General features: G+C 38.4%; 1 protein-coding gene across 2 annotated transcripts in view; it reads left to right on the forward strand.

Annotated features, from left to right (window-relative positions):
• The window catches only part of MKLN1 (muskelin 1), a 100,729-nt gene that overhangs the window by 16,098 nt on the left and 66,805 nt on the right, over positions 1 to 17,826 (forward strand). Inside the window, exons 1-5 of one of the 2 annotated variants that reach the window (XM_067317517.1) lie at positions 279 to 344; positions 8,754 to 8,836; positions 9,457 to 9,599; positions 11,019 to 11,107; positions 17,343 to 17,452. In XM_067317517.1, coding sequence (XP_067173618.1) covers positions 9,565 to 9,599; positions 11,019 to 11,107; positions 17,343 to 17,452 — 234 coding nt within the window. In that variant the 5' untranslated portion in view covers positions 279 to 344; positions 8,754 to 8,836; positions 9,457 to 9,564. Of the gene's footprint in view, positions 1 to 274; positions 345 to 8,753; positions 8,837 to 9,456; positions 9,600 to 11,018; positions 11,108 to 17,342; positions 17,453 to 17,826 lie in introns of those variants that run through there. The other variant, XM_067317516.1, reaches the window with a different exon arrangement.

Here is a 17,826-nt window from a genome sequence, read left to right on the forward strand (position 1 = left end):
GGATTTTTTTTTTTTTTATTTCGCAACTTGGAGTTCTATTTCACAACCACAAGGCTTGGAGGCGTATTTTAATGGGTCCCGTAAAATAGCAATGTAGAAAACCTCCTTTACTAAAGAGGGGGGAGAACCTTAGTCTCTGCCCAGTAATTTGAGTAGTTGCATGCATGAGAATGTTTTTGACAGATCTGTGTGTATGACAGCTCTTATTGGAGATGTAAAATACAATGTAGCAGTTGCTTAAATTAGTTTTGGCTTCTCTTTTTTTTTTTTTTAGGAATATTTTGGTGGACAAGCCCAATGATCAGTCCTCAAGATGGTCTTCAGAAAGCAACTACCCTCCCCAGGTAAGCGTCTGAATCTCAGTGTTACTGTTCAGCCCTGTTGCAAGTTAACGTACTTTGAAATTTTTATTTTAGATGCAGGCTGCTACTATTTTATATTGGCAGCCTTTATAGGTTACTTACTCTCACTTCAACAAAATGTATGTTGTTGGTACACTAGGTATTTACTTTTTCAGCAATTTGTGATGTTTAAAGGAATGCTGGAGGGGGGAGAAGAAGGAAGAGTTTGGCATTTCATCTTTCAAAATCCTGGTAATATTGGAAGTAATCTAACCTCACAGGTAGATTAAATTGCTAATGAGGCATACAGGTGCCCCTGTGTCAGCACTATTGAAAACTATTATAGACTGCTGGCCTTGAATCCTACATGTAAGGAATTTGTATTTGTTACCCTTAATAGCACATTTATAAATCTAAAATCTGTCTAGAGAGAGAGATGAATGTCACCTCTTCTGTTGGTTAATCACCTTATTAAAATATGACTTATTGATTTTCATATCTAATTTGCTGTTTCACTTTTAATCAGCTTTTTAGGTTATCAGGAAAAATGGGCTTATTCTTCTACTTAAAACTTTCCCCAATAAATATGTAATCCTTCTCTTTATCCTAGATCTGTACCTTATAACTGCTGTACTGTTTGATCCGCTTCTCCTGCATCTTCTTATGCTGGGTGTTTTATATTCATTTGTTTAGCTACTGATGCACAGCAATATACATTTGACAAAATATCTCTCATGAGGTTTTGCTCTGCTTATCTGCCCATAAAAATAAAATATAAGAACATTTAATCCAAGTATTTTCTGCAAGTTAAGTCTCATAGCATTTTTCTGTATGCAAATCTTGCTACTTCGCTTTGAAGGAGTGTTTGAAAACCTAGAATCTGGACTGGCAGTTTCCTGTAGCAGCAAAATCATGCAATCTGGTTGAAAGGCTTTTTCTAGATTTTTTTGATGATTAAAAATGTGTTCTATACTGTTATGTCCATAAAAGTGAAGAGTTTCTTGGGGGGGGGGGGGGGGAAGGGAAAGCTATCTTGTCCATACCCTAAATGTTTTTCATAAAAACAAATGCTTGAGAAGACTGATTATGCGTCATGTGCTTTGATCTTCTTGATTCCTTTGTGCAGTTGCTGCTCTTTTAATTTGAGGTTTTTATCTTTAATATATATTTTGATAACGTAGGAGTTTATTCCATAACTTAAAGCAGTTTTAGTCTAAGAATAATACATTCAACACTCATTACCTTCAATCTATTTCATCGCGGTCTGCTATCCTTTTCTTCCTTTGGTGCAGGAAGCACATCCTTTTCTTGGGACTGTTTCATACACTCAGAAGGCAAGGTTGGCTTGTGGCATAGCTTTGGACTGGGTCTTTCATCTGAGGTGCTCTTAGTTCTGCCATTAATTTTCTGAGTGATCCTGAATATTTGTGCTGCTTCTCACCTGATTCTGGAAAGGGAATAAGGAGCCTTACTTGCCTGTTGTGGCTCTCTGAAGTCCCTAGGCAAATAGCTGAATAAAATAGATAGGCATAAATGTGCTGTGACTTAACTGAGGTGCTAAACCTTGTTATGCTTCTCTGGGTATGACGTTTGAAGCTAGACTCGTGTGCTTTTGAGACTTAAGAATAAACTGTTTCTAACTGTTTGTCACTTCTGATCAGTAAAGGGTGCCTTTTTGCGAAGAACTGAACAGATTAGGTTTTTGAGTAACTTTTTTTCTCCCCAACTTTCAGTCTGTGTTTAAAATTTGGGCACTTTTTTTTCCCCTCCTTTTGACCCCCAAATCACATCTTTTAACTTCCAGTTTAATAGATCACTTTATTTTGATTGTGGGAATCTAATTAGAAGTCTTGGTATTTGTAATTTGTTGGCCAACTGAACACCTGGTTCTGTAATATTTGAAACTTTATGCTCAGGCCTCTAATCTTTACCCCACTGAAATCTAGATAAGTAGGCATGAGTGCTTGTGAGCTTTAAGGGTTTAGAGGCACTTAATTTTAGTCCAGTTGATGTTATAGTGGTAGGCTTTTCTCAGACTATTTCTTTTTGTCTGCCTTTGGTAATAGTTCTAGAGTTGAATTAAGGTAAAGCAAGCTAACTTACTCTTTTAAGATGGAGATAAGTTAATCTGAATCAAGCATCATTTTCCTCTCCTTCCTCCTCTTTTCCTTCCATTCAACCATGATTTCATGGTACTTTTGGTGCTTTTTGTTCAGATCTTGCTGTAAGACCTGGCTCTATTATAGATGTGGATGCAGTTCTGTGGAATGGAGAATGATCGGGTTATAGGTTCACTTGGCTCCTTAATTTCTGCTTGGATTTATTTGCTTAAGGAGATAGCTTAAGAATTTTTCAGGATAAATATTCTGATCTTAAACAAGTATTGCTACAGACCTACTATTGATCTTAACTGACGGGAGCATTGCTAGAGGAGCTTCACTCTCGGCCCATGGATTGGGTATTTCACTTGTCAAGAAAAATTCTTCTATATATTTGATGCCAGAAGCATAGCACATTCATTTATCTCTCCCCATGTGGAAGCTTGTTCCTTTTCATTTGCTTTTGGAAATCTTCCCTGGATGACTGGGAGGGGACCTACACACTAGAATGCGTTTTAATATGCAAAGTTCTGTATGACTCATGAGACTTACTGCAGATAGCTCTTGAGATGCATATTTGATTTTAAAGGTAGTATAGCAAAACTTTTTTTAAGAGGCTGGAACACAGTATTTTCTTTCTAGTGTCAAGTACAACAAACATTGTATTTACGTAGCTGTATTTACGTAGCTAATACTTGTCTTTGTTTGTCATCTAGGGTTGGGATGTGAGGAAATACTTCTTTCATTCAGTTTGAACTAAAAAGCTTTGGGAAGTAATGCCTATAAGGTCTTGTGATGCTTACAAAGATTTAAAACATGTTCAAATGTCTATAGTAAGTAAAACTCTAAAGAATAAAGCTGAAACTTAATATATTATTGGAGAATTAAAACTGCCCCTGCAACCTTAACTTGCTTACCTGTGTATATGCATAATAGCATACCATTGGGAAAAGATTATATAGTTCACTGCATAAAGCTGGAACTATATATTCCTACATCCAGCTGTCTGAAGTGAAGGAATGTGTGATATGGGAGACTTGTGACAACTGCGGAAAAGACCCTATCGAAGAATTGGAGGGCTTATAATCTTACTGGAGATAAACATCTGTTCTTAAATTGGTAAACTATTTTGTGAATCTGAAAGTTTTTATTTGACCTGAATGTTGCTCTGAGGAAAACCTTCTGTTAAAACTGGATGCTTCGGAGTATTCACGTCCTATGTTTAAAATTGAGAGTGATGCAAGTTATATCGAGAGCGTAGATTAAGCAGATGATAACCAGAATTACTTAAATACAAACCACTTGAGCTTGTTTGAAAGTTGTCTTCCAGCAATTTTATGTATATTGAACATGGCAGCAGGGGGTTTGTGAATGAAGAAGCTGTTGCGGAACTACCTGAATTCAGCCCTGGAGAACAGGGCACTGGCCCTCATGCTAGGCAAGTCATTTAAACTAAAACTCTGTTTAAAAAAAAAAAGGGGGGGGGGTTATCATGATTTGAGGTCCTTTGATATGATTTGCAGGAAGTTAGTCTTTGTCCTGGCAACTGAGATGGGCAAGGCAGTGTTTGAGTTTTATGCTGTTTTCGTTAAAAACACAACAAGCCACACCTGGCTGCCTAAGTGGAGATTACCACCCATCCTGCTGGATTCCTTTTGCTCTGTAACCAGCATCCATCACTGAGAATATAAAACGGTGCATAGCTGCTCGTTTACTTGGCCATCCCAATCTTGAAGAGTGCAGAGAGAAAATGTATTTGGAGTGTCTCTAATATGTACTTTAGCTAATTCTCACGCTTCTAACTGGAGTGCTTAATTACTCATGTGAAGCACTTTTGCTGGTTTAACTTTTACATCGAAAAAAGAACAGGGAAGAGAGAATGGGGAATTGAAATTTGCAGAAGAGACCTGTGCGCAAAGAATGCAATTTCTGCTGTTTCTGTGAAGACAGAAAACCTGTTCCAAATTGTGTTGTCTCATACTTGACAAAAGAACTTCAGATTTGGGAGGTTGTATTTTGCTCAAAATAGCTGGGTTTTGCACCTTCTCCAATGAAAGACCGGCATGTTTTAATGCAAGTAAAACTTTTATATGAGTTTTCTGCATCCTTATTCTTGGAAACGGTTGAAGTTTTTAAAGGTGTTTTTGATTTCAGGCAGATTCGTAAAACTTCGGTTGAAATAGTTGTTGACCAAATTATAAGCATTTTGAGGGGAAAAAAGTTGGGAGGAAATAAATTGCTTTATGCTAGAGGGTTGGGTATTTCATATTACAGAAGTAATGATATATACACATATCTATGATTCTTTTTATTCCAAAAGTAAACATCAGGCATCCTATAGAAAATGAAGTCACAGTGTGTTTTATAGTTTGTGTATTGGCATCATTTCATTTAAAAATTGGTCGCTTTTGCGGTGACGCTCTTGTTAAAATGTATAGTTGGCCATAATAGTCCAGGAGAGGAAGGGAACTCAAACTCAATAAAATAAAGCTTTCCTTGTTTCAAACGTCATTAGCTGAAACTGGAACGAAGTCACAACACAAGGGCTAATGCCATTAATACTCACTGGAACATGCCATGAGATACTTTAATAAGTTACAGCCCTAATCACTAGTGTTTGTCTTCTCAGAGTTGGTATCACCTTAACGCAGGTGTTTCCTAATTCCCTGCCAAGATGGTGGTTTGTTCTGGTTCAGGGGTAGAAATATGGGTAATTAAGCCCCTAAGTATTCAGAGCTATTCCCTTCCCTGTTTTACCTTTTTTCGTGGCTGAGAAAGGGAATTATCTTTTGCATCCAGAACATTCCTCTTCCTATGATGAGCATGTAGAAGAATATAAGTAAAAAAGTGCAGATTTGTAGAGCAAGGAAGACCTGCTGTGTTGCAAGCATGCTCAAGTCCCTAGTAAAGTTTTTTGCAAAGGAAAAGAAATGAAAGTGGAAGTCTAGCCACTTGAAATACCGCCCTATGCCTATATTTAGTAAAGGGTTTTTCTGGCTATATGGCAGTGGTAGAGTTAAATATTTCCTGTGGTCGTGAAAGCCACGAGTTGATTATGAATGAGTGTCAGTGAAAGGAAATACATATGACAGCTGGTTTTCTGTTTATTAAACTAGATATCTTTCCGAAGCCTTGAAATAGAATGACCCAGAAATTATATATTCAATAATAAACCTGTTAGGTAGTAACCTATTCACGCAAAAGATGGCTGATCATTCTATTTTTAAACTAGCTCTAGGCTCACCTAGGAAGTGTTAAGCAATAAAGCTGGTAATATTGAAGACCAGGCGCCTGTAATAAATGCTCATCTTAATGGCTCCAATGATAGTTTGTCTTGGAAGATCGTATGCACACAAACATTTAATTCCTCTTAGTGGCCTGATTAATAATGCGTAAAACAAAAGCTTAGGTTTTTATTTAGACACAGTCTTGACTGCGAAAACCATGGTACGTTTGTATAGTGTGGCCCATGACGGCCCCTATCTAGTGTCTTGATTATTCTGTGCTTCTATTTTCACATGCAGTGCAACTTTCATAACTCCCTAGTGAAAAACCTTTGTCATGCCACAACACAAAGGTTGGCGAACAGAAATGGTTGAAGAGGAGGAAATGAGTCGAATACAATGTGAATCTAATTGCAGAAGCAGTACAGTTTGGAATCTGGTTCAGTTTATTCAATGTGGAGATGCAAATTTTGGAATTAAAGCATGTATATAGAATGGTAGTGGCACTTTGTCCAAACGATTGGTTTCAGTTTTGTATCTGAGAATTAAAGGCCAGTTTTCCTATTGGTTTTCATCCTGCTGTGTAGATAGTATCAGGATCTAATTTAAAACACATATTAGTATAAATTAACACTCAGTTATGTGATGCAAAAGCATGCATGTGGTTGTCGTCAAATAGCGGCATAGGCCAGAGCTTCAAAAAAGTTTGGCATGTGTTGGAGCTCTGTGTGACATGGCTGCGTTCGCTTTTTGGGCGTAGGCAGCAAGTTGTGGTGGTGCTGAAATGCCATACATGACTTGCTCTGCTCTGCTCTTTGCGCGTCTTCTCTCACAAATGTGTTTAATCACAGACCAGAAGTCTTGTTCTTCTAATACTTTGTAGCATCTTTGTTTTTATAAGTGTGGTAATTTGAAGCTTAATAATTAGCCTGAAGTTTTTGTATAATCTTTCTGTTAGTGTGTGTTTTTAACATGCCTTTAATGAATAAACCCTTTCGTTTATAATAATAATAATTATTATAATTATTATTTTTTTGGCGGGGTGCTGTCTGAATATTCCAGTATTAAATGTACTGATGTTTCTTGTAGCAATGGGATGGAGAAGTGTTAAATATATTTTAATACAGGTGTTTGTCTGAAGCCTCACAAACTTGTTCACTTCAGGCCTATTTATTTGATCTTGTATATGCTTTTATCATATCTTTCAGAGATGTAGAGCATAGTCTGTCACATCAGAAATCCTGGTAACAATCCAAAAATATCCCTGCAGCTGGCTGTTTGCGGTTCTTGAGGCAATTTGTTTTGTTTTTGGCTTCAATGAGATCTGTAGCCTGTACCCACGGTTATACAGGTATCGGGCCACAGGCTTTGGAGCGGACCTGTCTCTTGATTCCACATCGCTAAGCAGATAACTTCACGGAAAGGTTGTCTTCAGCCTTTATGTTTGTGTTTTCTTTAACGTCTGCCTAGCAGATGATGGGGATGTGCGGGAACAGGGAGGACTACAGAGTCCCTGCTACGTCTGTAGCCTTAAGAAATCACCGCTAACCATGTGGAGTGATTTTTCGAGCCTTGCTCCGCTTTAGGCATGTGTCTCAAGATAAAAGGTTTAACTGCAGTCCTGGATTTCTCCCCCTTAATTTGAGGTAAGAATTGAGTATTGCAGTATGAAGTTTGGTGCCCCAAGCTTTTGAAAATCTTGCATAGCGTTTGAGGGAGAGTGCGTCTTCATGGCCCGAGTATTAGGCTTGTGATTCCAGCAAGGTTCAGAATTGCTCTTTCTGATACTGGTAACGCTAGCTTCACTTCTTCAGCTTTGAGAGAAATCTTCAGAGAAGATATGATGATGGAGGAGTTCTTGGACGTTGTTACGTACTCTCTGTTCTGTATGGGAATTTTGGCAGCGGGCTGTGCCACATATTAACTGTGCCTTCCTCGTGACTGAACCCTCCTCTTGCTCATTCCTTCCTCGTCTTTAAAAGCTCTAATTTTTTTTTTTCATAGAACTTCTTTTTTTTTTTTTCTGGAGTTTGGGAAGTACTTTGACATCAAAGCATGGTTTACTGCTAGTCAAACTTGTTCTGACATTCGAATGGTTGGGGTTCTTCACAAAACTAGAAAATCTCATAAGTTTTCATCAGAATTCTCCAGAAGACTTCTGGAAAAGCACCAAATTGTTTTTCCGTTGCACCATAGCACTGCTGACTGGTTTATTTTCTTCATTCTGAAAACGTATTGAATTGCTGGAAACATCTTTGGCAGCAATTCCTCCTTATTCTAGATGGGTATCTATCCAGTCCACATTATTAAATGGAACTGCTGTTTGCATTAAAGTATTTTTGTTAAGCTAAAGTCTTTGTAAGCATGGTGAGAACCGGTCCTTGAGATCATGCATCTATCCTAATGTTCTGTAAAGTGACATCAATTTTCATGTTGGATTCAGAATTGGTTGCTTTGTAAGGCCATGACAAAAAGGCTGAGAACTAAATGGACAGGAATTAATTTTCTGATTCCCGCCCAAAAAGGTACGTTTCCATGGTAAGATCAGTCTACTGATGTTGTTGATTAGCACAAACAGAGGAGTAATGCTCGCTAAACTTTATGAAAAGATATCAATTTCTTATCTTAGAAAGCCCTCACTGTGTGTAAATAGTGTTGATGAAGGATTTGAGATGCTATGTCATGCCTGCTTTGGCAGTGCTGCTTTTTGCAGGTATGGGCCATCCGGAGCGCCGGCAGTGGGAGGTTTTCTGTGGGCACCCTACATATTTATTCCTAACCTTAGCTGTGATCGTAATTTTTTTTTTTTTTTTTTTTTTTTTGCTAACAAAATCCTGTGCGTTAAGTAATTTTGATTCTTCACTTCCTCTGCTGTGTACCACTTATTTCTGAAAAATCAGGAAAGAGAATTAAATGCGTTTTTTAGGTATAAATTTCAAACTATTCTGCTAGCAAGATATCAGCAGACTCCCGCTAAGACCTGTTTTGTAAAGGAGGGTTAAGTAAACTTGGTGCTTGATGGTCCCTAATGAATGATGCAAATGCTTCTCTGCGAAAGTTTTTCGAGTGGAATAGATCTTTTCTTCCAGTGGTGCTGGTGAAGCTGGTAGCTGGGGCCTGAAAACTAATAACCTGCTGACTTCATGCACTGTAGAGGGACATCTGCATATGGGTGAGCAAATGTTCATGAGCTAGAACATTTTCATTTTGTGCATAAATCCCCTTTATTGCCAGTTAAATGTCTAGGTTATGTTTGGTATGGTTAATAAGCAGTTGGTTCCTTTGTTAGCCACAAATCAAACATAGTCTGTGTTCAGTGGTTAAATAGTGTCAGCCCAGAGAGGAAAAGTAATTTGATGTTCTCTTAGCATCTGGAACATGCTGTATTTATCTAATTGCGTGTTCAGTTTAGGTTTCGTTTCAGGCTTTAGTGGGAGTTTTAATCGTGGTTCTCCTTAGCTTGAGCCTATTTGCCAGATTTCAGGAAGTCTTGCATCCAACTTGAAGGAATATATGTAAGACTTCAACAGCAATGCTAGAAATAGGCAGTTGGACCTAATATTTTTCTTGGATAGCGTGTTTTGTTTTTTTCAGTAGTACTTCTACAAAGTATGTTGTCTTTTGCTTCATCTGTGCATCTGTGGAACAACGGAGAGAATATAATTATAGGGATCATCTTAATTTTCATTCTCTGGCTTTGTAAGCTGAGCATTTGAAGGCTCTAATGCTTTTCCATAGTGTGTTCTGTAGCCTTGGCTTTAATATTGAAATTCACTGTTATCTCTTCCACAGTATTTGATTCTGAAACTTGAAAGACCTGCCATAGTCCAGAGTATCACATTTGGCAAATACGAGAAAACCCATGTCTGCAATTTAAAGAAGTTTAAAGTCTTTGGTGGGATGAATGAAGAAAACATGACAGATCTCTTATCCAGGTAAGATATGATTTCATCAGCTATGGTAATCATAAAGGCTGGACCAAAATGCTCTTCCCCTTCACTCCCAAGCAGACACTTGGCTAACAGTATAATAGAGCTGTGGTTGTGAGCCTGCAATTAGCTGCCCTTGTGTTTATGGTCAGGTCAGAGCAGCAATCCCAACACTCGCTCCAGGAAGCCTTCCTTATCCTGTTCTAACCACAGAAGATTTGTAGAGAGCGAACTCTTGGAGGTTTGGAAGAGCTGAGAGCAGGGTGCAACACTTTTGGATTGTAATTCCTTTGTTCTGCATGCTTGAGGCACAGTAGAAATGATTCCCTAGTGGGGGTAACTTCAAAGTAGCTTTTAAAAGCCCAAGTAGCCTGCCTGTGTGAAGAATCTCATTGCAGCTGTAAAGGCCTGAACTAGTCAGCTGCTCTGCTTTCCTTCAAATATATAAATAAATCTAATGAGCAAATAGAAAATGTGTTTTCCTTTGTTCAGTTTCATTTGGTAGTCATATTGGTAGGAGCTAATGAAAGAGCCTTTTGGCTATTCATGCCTTATCCAGAGCTTCTGAGTAATGTAAATTTGCAAAGGCCTTTTAAAGGAGTCTTCTGTTTTGGAACGGGAAATGATATATAAATATCTATGAGTACAAGAGAAATAAGTAGCAAGAGCCAGTCTAGTTTTGGAGGCTTACAGAAGGAGAGTCCACCGCTAGGGAATATACTGGTGTACCTCATCTTTAGTCAAGTAGAATAGCTATGGAGAAACATGGGAAGTTCTTCATGTCACAGGTATCCTTCAAGACCATATAGAAATTAGTCGCAACCCCTCCCACCCTCCCCCTTTGGATAGACCAGTCTTGCGATTTGACATTGTTGCTACTAGAATTGTGGGGGAAGAGCTTTTAGCAGTATACTAGTTAATGATATTTAATGTCATTTCACTTGTACCAAAGTTAGAACCCTTCATTTTGGGTCCTACAGTTGGGGAAATCTTAAGTAAAGGACTTAAGATTTTTAGTAACTTATACTAAATACCTGATATTTTTTTTTTTTTTATAATATTACTCAAATGAGTCTCAAAGGACTATGCCAGTGTGATAATTTTGTGAGCTGCTCTGCCTTCATCTTAAAAAAGGAAAAGGGAGGTTCCGACGGGTAGCTTGCCGCTGAAGTCGCTTACAGGGTTACTAGCACGGGCAAGCAACACCGATCTGCCGTCAGTTCCCTCCTGAAACCACTAGCCAGTGCTGCCTCTCAGGGAGATAAGATGGTGGATAGCAGTCCAGGCTTTGGTCCAGCATGCATACTTATGATTCATAGTAATATGAAACAAGCATCACATTTCAGGCATGACCTAGATTGCGTTTATTAGCTAGTCCTAAAATACAAGGTAAGATTTAGTAACCTTATTTATTTTTTCCCACAGTGGCTTAAAGAATGATTATAACAAAGAAACATTCACCTTGAAGCATAAAATTGATGAACAGATGTTCCCCTGTCGATTCATTAAGATAGGTAAATGCATTTTTTCAGCATTCTGAGTAGAAAATAATCTCTTCTTATACTTGTGCCCGTCTTGGCACTTGTGACTTCATTGTACTCAGGCAAAGTATCCAAAATAGCTGTTCCATTTTATGATCTTTTAGGCTGGTTAGATTGGAACACAGTGAAGTCCTGTTACTAAGAAATAATAACTTCATAATTTAAATCTTAGGGATTGAAAGCAAAATACAGTGATTTTCAGAAATGCAGTTGTTGAGCCAAGTAATTGCTGAAGAAGCTGCTTATTGTCCTGCTATAAATTACTATACAGAGCTTTAAAAAAAATCTTTAAGCTAAATACTGGTAGAAGTTTCAGCATTGACAGCCCTAGAGTTTGAAAAAAGGTTTCTTTTTTTCCTCAAACGTGCTCGCAACATGTATAGCAACAGCAGAAACTTTTCCTTGTTCTCTTCCTGCTATTCTAATCGTTGTCTCAACCCTGGCTAAAGATGGCATCCAGGAACAACAAAAATAAAATTACTCCGCATGATGTCTAGTCTTGTTTCTCTGGTGAAGCTTGCTAGTAGGGCTGCTGATGAAGGCCAGGTACTGGGACTTGTGGTGGGAGTGGGAGTAGAGCTTCCTTGTCTCATGCAAGCCAGAGAGAACAAATGTCTTGCGTTAGCCATTAATGATATTGTTTGGATTTAATCCAAGAATTTAAAACCTTTTATCTTTACGTAGCTGAGTAATTTTATCCTTTCCTTCCTACCTGTTGAGATAGTTAAAGAATTACTGGTTTTACAGTAACTGTTTAAGGTTTAAAAAAAACCCCAAACAAACATGATTCCATTGACTAATTCAGAGTAATTTGGGAGTGTTTTGAAGTGTTGGGTAATTCCTGCACCAAGACTTGGATGATGGTGGCTGTTTGGGGGCTCCCCTTGGAAGCCTTTCATGTTGCTCTGGTGTTGTCTTCGCAGCTTTCTGAATCACCGCTTGTGTTTGCCTGAGGAAGTGAAGGTTGGAGTCTAGGAATCAAGTAATCATTTGTATGTCGTAAACTGTGTTCTTTCCCATTCTTACAGAATGGGAGAGAGTTTTGAGGATGTCTTTTTTTTTTTAATGATTAATAAATGGCAAATGATTCTTGAATGATTCTCGGATGGCTGAAGGGGAGAATAGAAATGTGATTAGTTACAGAAATGAAAGTGTAACTTGTAACCCTTGAAAATGTGCTCTTCTGCTCAGATGTTATGAAATTTAGCTATATACTGAAAGCTGTTAGGCAAGTGAAATGCTCATTAATACCTACTAATAGGATTTTTTTTCTCAGACTTAACATGAGTAATGTCAATTCTTAAGTGATACTGCTTTTTGCTGGGATGGGTTCCTCACATAGCGACAATTGTTTGGCATTATGTACATTAATATTTGATTTGTATTTAAATGTCACTTGTTCACTAGTTACAATTTGAGACGAGTTTTGCTTTTTAGCTACAGTTATAGTCTTTCATTTCTTGCAGCTATCTTCTACGATGAAATTCCAATATTAGAAGGACAATTACTGCGATGATCTTTGACCAGAACCTATTAAAATTTCTAGCTGATTGCTAGTGTTGTTTTGTTTGTTAAAGTTGTGAAAGTGTGTCTCTACTCTGAAACAACTGTAAAATGATGTTAGGAAATTCTGTTATTTTCTAGATTCGCAGCTTGACTGTGTTTTCAGTTTGTTAAAATTTCCAAGCTGCTAGCCAAAGTAACTCGAAATTTGAAATGCGGCACTGTGTTGCTTGTAACGCTGCCAGTCAACATTAGGCCAAAATCTGCCCTTTTGGACTCCAAGAGACCAACACCACAGGAGTTACTGTTATCAGAGAGGTTTGTGTGTTTGGTGAAGGCATTATTTAATTCTGCAGCCGCTTGCATCAGGCGTTTGCTTTATAATTCTGTCCGTAAGCACACTGATCTATATGCCGTAGTTAACGGTAGAACAGGAAGGTTTACACCGGGGCGGGGGGACGGGACTTTCTAAAACTTCCATTGCCCAGATATTAAATGATGTTTTAGACTTGTAGAAAGCAGAAAAACTAAGTTACTGCTCCCCTCGTTTGCCAAGAAAAGATCTGCACTTTTAATTAGCTCGACTTCCCTTCCGTAGAACGGAGGTGCCCAGTTGTGCAGGCTTTTGACCTACTTGACGAGTAATTCTTACCTTTCATGTATGTAGAACCTTACTAAAGAACTTGGGGACGGGGAGAAGATACTTATCTGGACATGATATCGAAGACTGATCTTCATGTCTGTCAGCTTTGTTTCTGTCTCTTTTTGTAGGTTTTTTTTTTAAATGTGTCCTTGAAAGCAGAAGGTGTTTTAAAGACTGATCGTCATGGAACAAACTTGAAGAAATGCCTGGTGTTAATTCTCATGCCAGTCTGTTACGAGCCTGGGAGTTACTAGCTAGGCTTCGTGATTCTCAAGCTTTGGTGTGATAAAAATGAGCAGTACTTTCCTTATAAGTGTTTCGTATATAAGTGTATTGACTATGTCTCTGCCTGCTTTTGCCAGACACGTCTGTGTGACTAAGTATATAATGTCTGTAGTGAGGGCCACAGAAATTAGGTTAAGATGTATTTGAAATGATTGCATGCTGTGTTAATGCCTCTGTTGCTGTCTTCTGTAGTATACAAGGTTACAATCCTTTTCTAGGCTTAGCCTGCAATTATTAGTGAAAAATATGACCTAAAATCATCCTTGTGTGGATAAAGAAGCATTTAAGTGACCTAAAAACCTTCTGTTCCTGTAAAAGGGATATTGATTTCTTTTCTGCTGGGCACCTCTTGATCTGGAGTGGCAGTTCAGCTGGTCTGTACAGCTGTTTGCGTTTCAGGATGGATTATTGTGGTACATGCAGCAAAAAAAGATGCTGAGGTGGTTTTATGTTCAACTGTTGAGAAGTACCGTAGCTTTAGATTTTGGATTCAATGCTTTGAGGTGGAAAGATGCACTGTTTAGAGGTGCTTGGGGTGAAAAAAATGCTAAAACGCATAGGGAATAGAATAAGACATGACTTCTGCAATGTTGCAGAACAGGATGTTCATTGATTTATTTTATTTGTTTGAGAGGGATATTTCTCAACCTCAGTAGGTCTGTGCGTACCTAGAAGGCGGTATGAAATCAGAAGTTTGTGAAGGAGGAGGAAAGAAATGTACCCAGCCGTTTGGAGATGTGAGAAAAGAAATGGAGTCCCACACAGGTGGGCTCATTTCCTCACCCAGGGCTCTTGACTTATGTAAAAATAAAAATTAGCTTCCTGTGTCACAGCAAGAAGCGATGCTAGTAATACTTGCTCCTGCTTGTGTGAATGTTGCTACTTCCTTGCGGTACTTTGTGCGTTTCCTTATTTCAGGTCTAAATTAGATTGTTGCTGCTCTAAAAAGGAGTTTTATCTAAAGCGCTAAGCGCACCTGTGGAGGCTTTAAAAGAAGAGGGCAGAGGCTGTGAAAGGAGGATGAGAGACTTCTTTCATGTTGCCTGTGAGCCTGTGAAGAGATTCAAAAATAGGGACGTGCTCCAGTAAAATGCTTAAAATAATATTTGCTAAGGCGATAGAAGTTGCGTTGCTGTTTCAGTGTTTGTGCTTTGTTTTTTTTTGTCCTCTTTCGGAGTAGTTCAGGAAGATCAGATTCAGGTTTCTTTGCCTGTGCAGCGCTGGAGAAACACTGCGTTCCCTGTGCAAGTTAACGTCTGTTCTTAAAGTAGATGATTGTCTCATGGAGATCTTGATGTTAAAAATCACCATTTCTGATGTTTAGTTTCTTTCTTATGAACAAGATTGAAAACTCAGTGAGTTAATGTGAGGGGGGGAAAGGACTTAACAAGTTGGTGGCTTTGCGCCTTGCATTTTTGTGGTAATAGCTACTCAGAACTCTTATGCCCCTCCAGGTGGTACTTTAGGGCTGTAGTTGGCCACCAAAACAACTGGGTGGACTGTTAAATTTTTCCAGGAGAAGCTGGTACAAGTTTTGAGGCTCAGCTTGAAAGAAATAGAGGTGGAGACCTTTGCTTTTTTTCTGGAACGAGGTGGTAATACTTGGGTCTGGTTTTCACCCCCTGTAGACCCAACATTATGAAACCAGTGGTGGGTTCTCGACCATGAAATTTATGGTCTTAGTCCATGTTAGGTTGTCTGTAGGCTTGGTTTGGTGTTTCACTGTGAGAAGCTGATGAATAGACTTAGATTCTTCACAGCTAAGCAAATAATAAATTAAGCTTCAGTTTGGTCTTGGTCTGTTTGCTCAGGTCTGAGGACAAAACGAAGGTGCGGTATTTTGGCAGTCTGCTGCCTTAATAGGTGGGATGCCCCGGACTGTCCACGAGCTCTAGCAGTTGGCAGTTTGCTGTCTGCCAAGGACCATGAGAAAACAGACTGCTGTAGCTGCTGTTCCTGTTCGCTGAGCATAATATTGTTTCATACAGAGCTTGCATCAATCACTTCATCAATTCCCAAGGTCTCTCTAGCAATTTTAAACTTATCTGTATACTTCGATTTATAAGGAGCAATGTTTTATGGTATTAAGGTACCATATTGGCAGCGCTGACCTTGTCCAGAAGGCAAAACCAGGACAGCAAGACAGACGTTTCTTGGGCAGGATGTACCTGCCTTTCATCCGCATTGTGTGACTCTTCGTTTTCCCGACTAGTTCACGTCTCTCCTGTCTCCCTGAGCATGCATCTACTATGAATAGCTCTAAAAGCATCTCATCTTGAATACCGAACAATCGAGGAATAACAAGCTATTTGAATGCGATGATTTGAGAGCTTATGCCAGCCACATTGAAGAAAAAAAAAAAACTTTCTAAAAATAATTGATGTTGCTTTAGAACTGGAGTAGAGAGACGGAACCAGTTTTCAGTAGATTGACAGGAGCATTTCCCCTAATGTATGTGGTACCTAGTTATGCACATTAAAATCAATTAAGAATCACGTACATTTTCGTTGGATCCTTCCTAAAAATCTGTTCTCCTGATGGCCATTGCTAGAAGTTGTCATAACAGTCTTCACCAATACGTTTGTAGAAAAACCCTTTAAAATTTGAGTGTCATGCATTTGAACATATGTTTTGTGCCCAGGTACATTACAGAAAATAATCAATCAGGCTTGATAAAAATCTGCATATTTAAGAACCTTTAACGGTTCGGTAACAACTTTAAGATGAATTTCAGTTTTTAATCCTCAAGGAGTAGATCAGAAAGCCTTAGTTCAGCAAACTAGTAATCTAATTTCATAGTGCTTTGAAAGACAACTAACAATTTTATTTGTGGCAAGAACAGTTTGTCTGCGGAAGAGAGGAATTAGGGGGCTCTCTATGCTGTTGTTGGTAACTGCTGATTCATCTCTAATGCTGACCACCCTTTTCTGTTTACCAGTTATAGTAAAAAAAGAGATTGAAGGTATTTAGAATGTAACCATTTGATTTCACTGCTGTTTTAAGGAGTTAAGAGTTTATATATAAAGCTTTCTGGGGGCTGGAATTGCTCTGAGAAGCAAAAACCAACTTTTAATCTACAGGTTTATCGACAGATTAATGCAGGATCGTAGATGTTAACAGAGTGATAGAGGAGCCTTAGAGAGGCTGCAGTGTGCTTCACAGATCTCTCAAAATATTGAGTATGTTTGTTCTGATACCTAGATAAAACAACACTAGCCAAAACAGCTGCACGGGTTTCAATTCATAAAAATTAGAAAGGCTTTTTAAACTGGCAACTGACAGTTTTCCCTCCCACCCTTCCTCCCTCCTCCACAACTCGAAGTTGCTAATTTTGTAAAACTTAAAATACCCAAGCTTCCTGTCTTCACCATTAGGGAAGAATAATTGTTGCTGACAAATGTTGAAATAAATGTACTATGAGGAGCAAATATTGTTTCCAGTATGCTCATGTGACTTCCATCCATGTCAAAGCTTGTTGCATCTGTTGAGCTGTTTTAAATGATAGTATTTACGCTCTTATATATGCAAGCTTCTGCTCTGTACAGATCTGCTATGTTAGTGTTCCCTTAGTGCAGGTTGCTTTAAATGACAGCTCTAACGTGACATATTTGGTAATTTTCTTAAGCTTACTAAACAAACTAGAACATATGTGAGGAAAAAAATTAATTTAACCTTCAAAAGTCTTCCGCTGAAATAGTACTATGTATAGACTTATAAGACTAATGCAATGGTTGTTTGATGTTACGTATCTTTTTCTCCTTTTCCTTTCTTCTCCAGTTCCACTCTTATCCTGGGGACCTAGCTTCAATTTTAGTATCTGGTATGTTGAACTTAATGGCATTGATGATCCAGATGTGGTCCAACCGTGCCTCAACTGGTACAGCAAGGTAGGCCTGCATTTTAGGTGCCTGTTTGTTTGAAGATGTGTAGCCTCAAAACCTTGTGGAACTTCTCTTTCTGGAATCACATGACCTTTTCATTCCTTGAATATCAGCTATTAAAACAACAAACACATAGTTAAAACTCAAACCACATTGCTGACTTTAATTTAATCTTTTTGAATTGTATCTGCAGGTTCTGTAAAAACTCCTAAGTAGACATCCCAAGGAAGAAACATACCAATAAGAAAGGAGCACTGAGTCAAAGGGGACAAAGTTATTTTATAACATTTGTATTGGAAAGGAAATGAGTCTAAATAGAGACTTGACTTTTATTTCTACCTCTTCATGCCTTTTAATTAGTAGTGTTGTTTTTTTTAACC

The sequence above is a fragment of the Apteryx mantelli genome, chromosome 1, assembly GCF_036417845.1.
Source record: "Apteryx mantelli isolate bAptMan1 chromosome 1, bAptMan1.hap1, whole genome shotgun sequence".
Taxonomy (NCBI): domain Eukaryota; kingdom Metazoa; phylum Chordata; class Aves; order Apterygiformes; family Apterygidae; genus Apteryx; species Apteryx mantelli.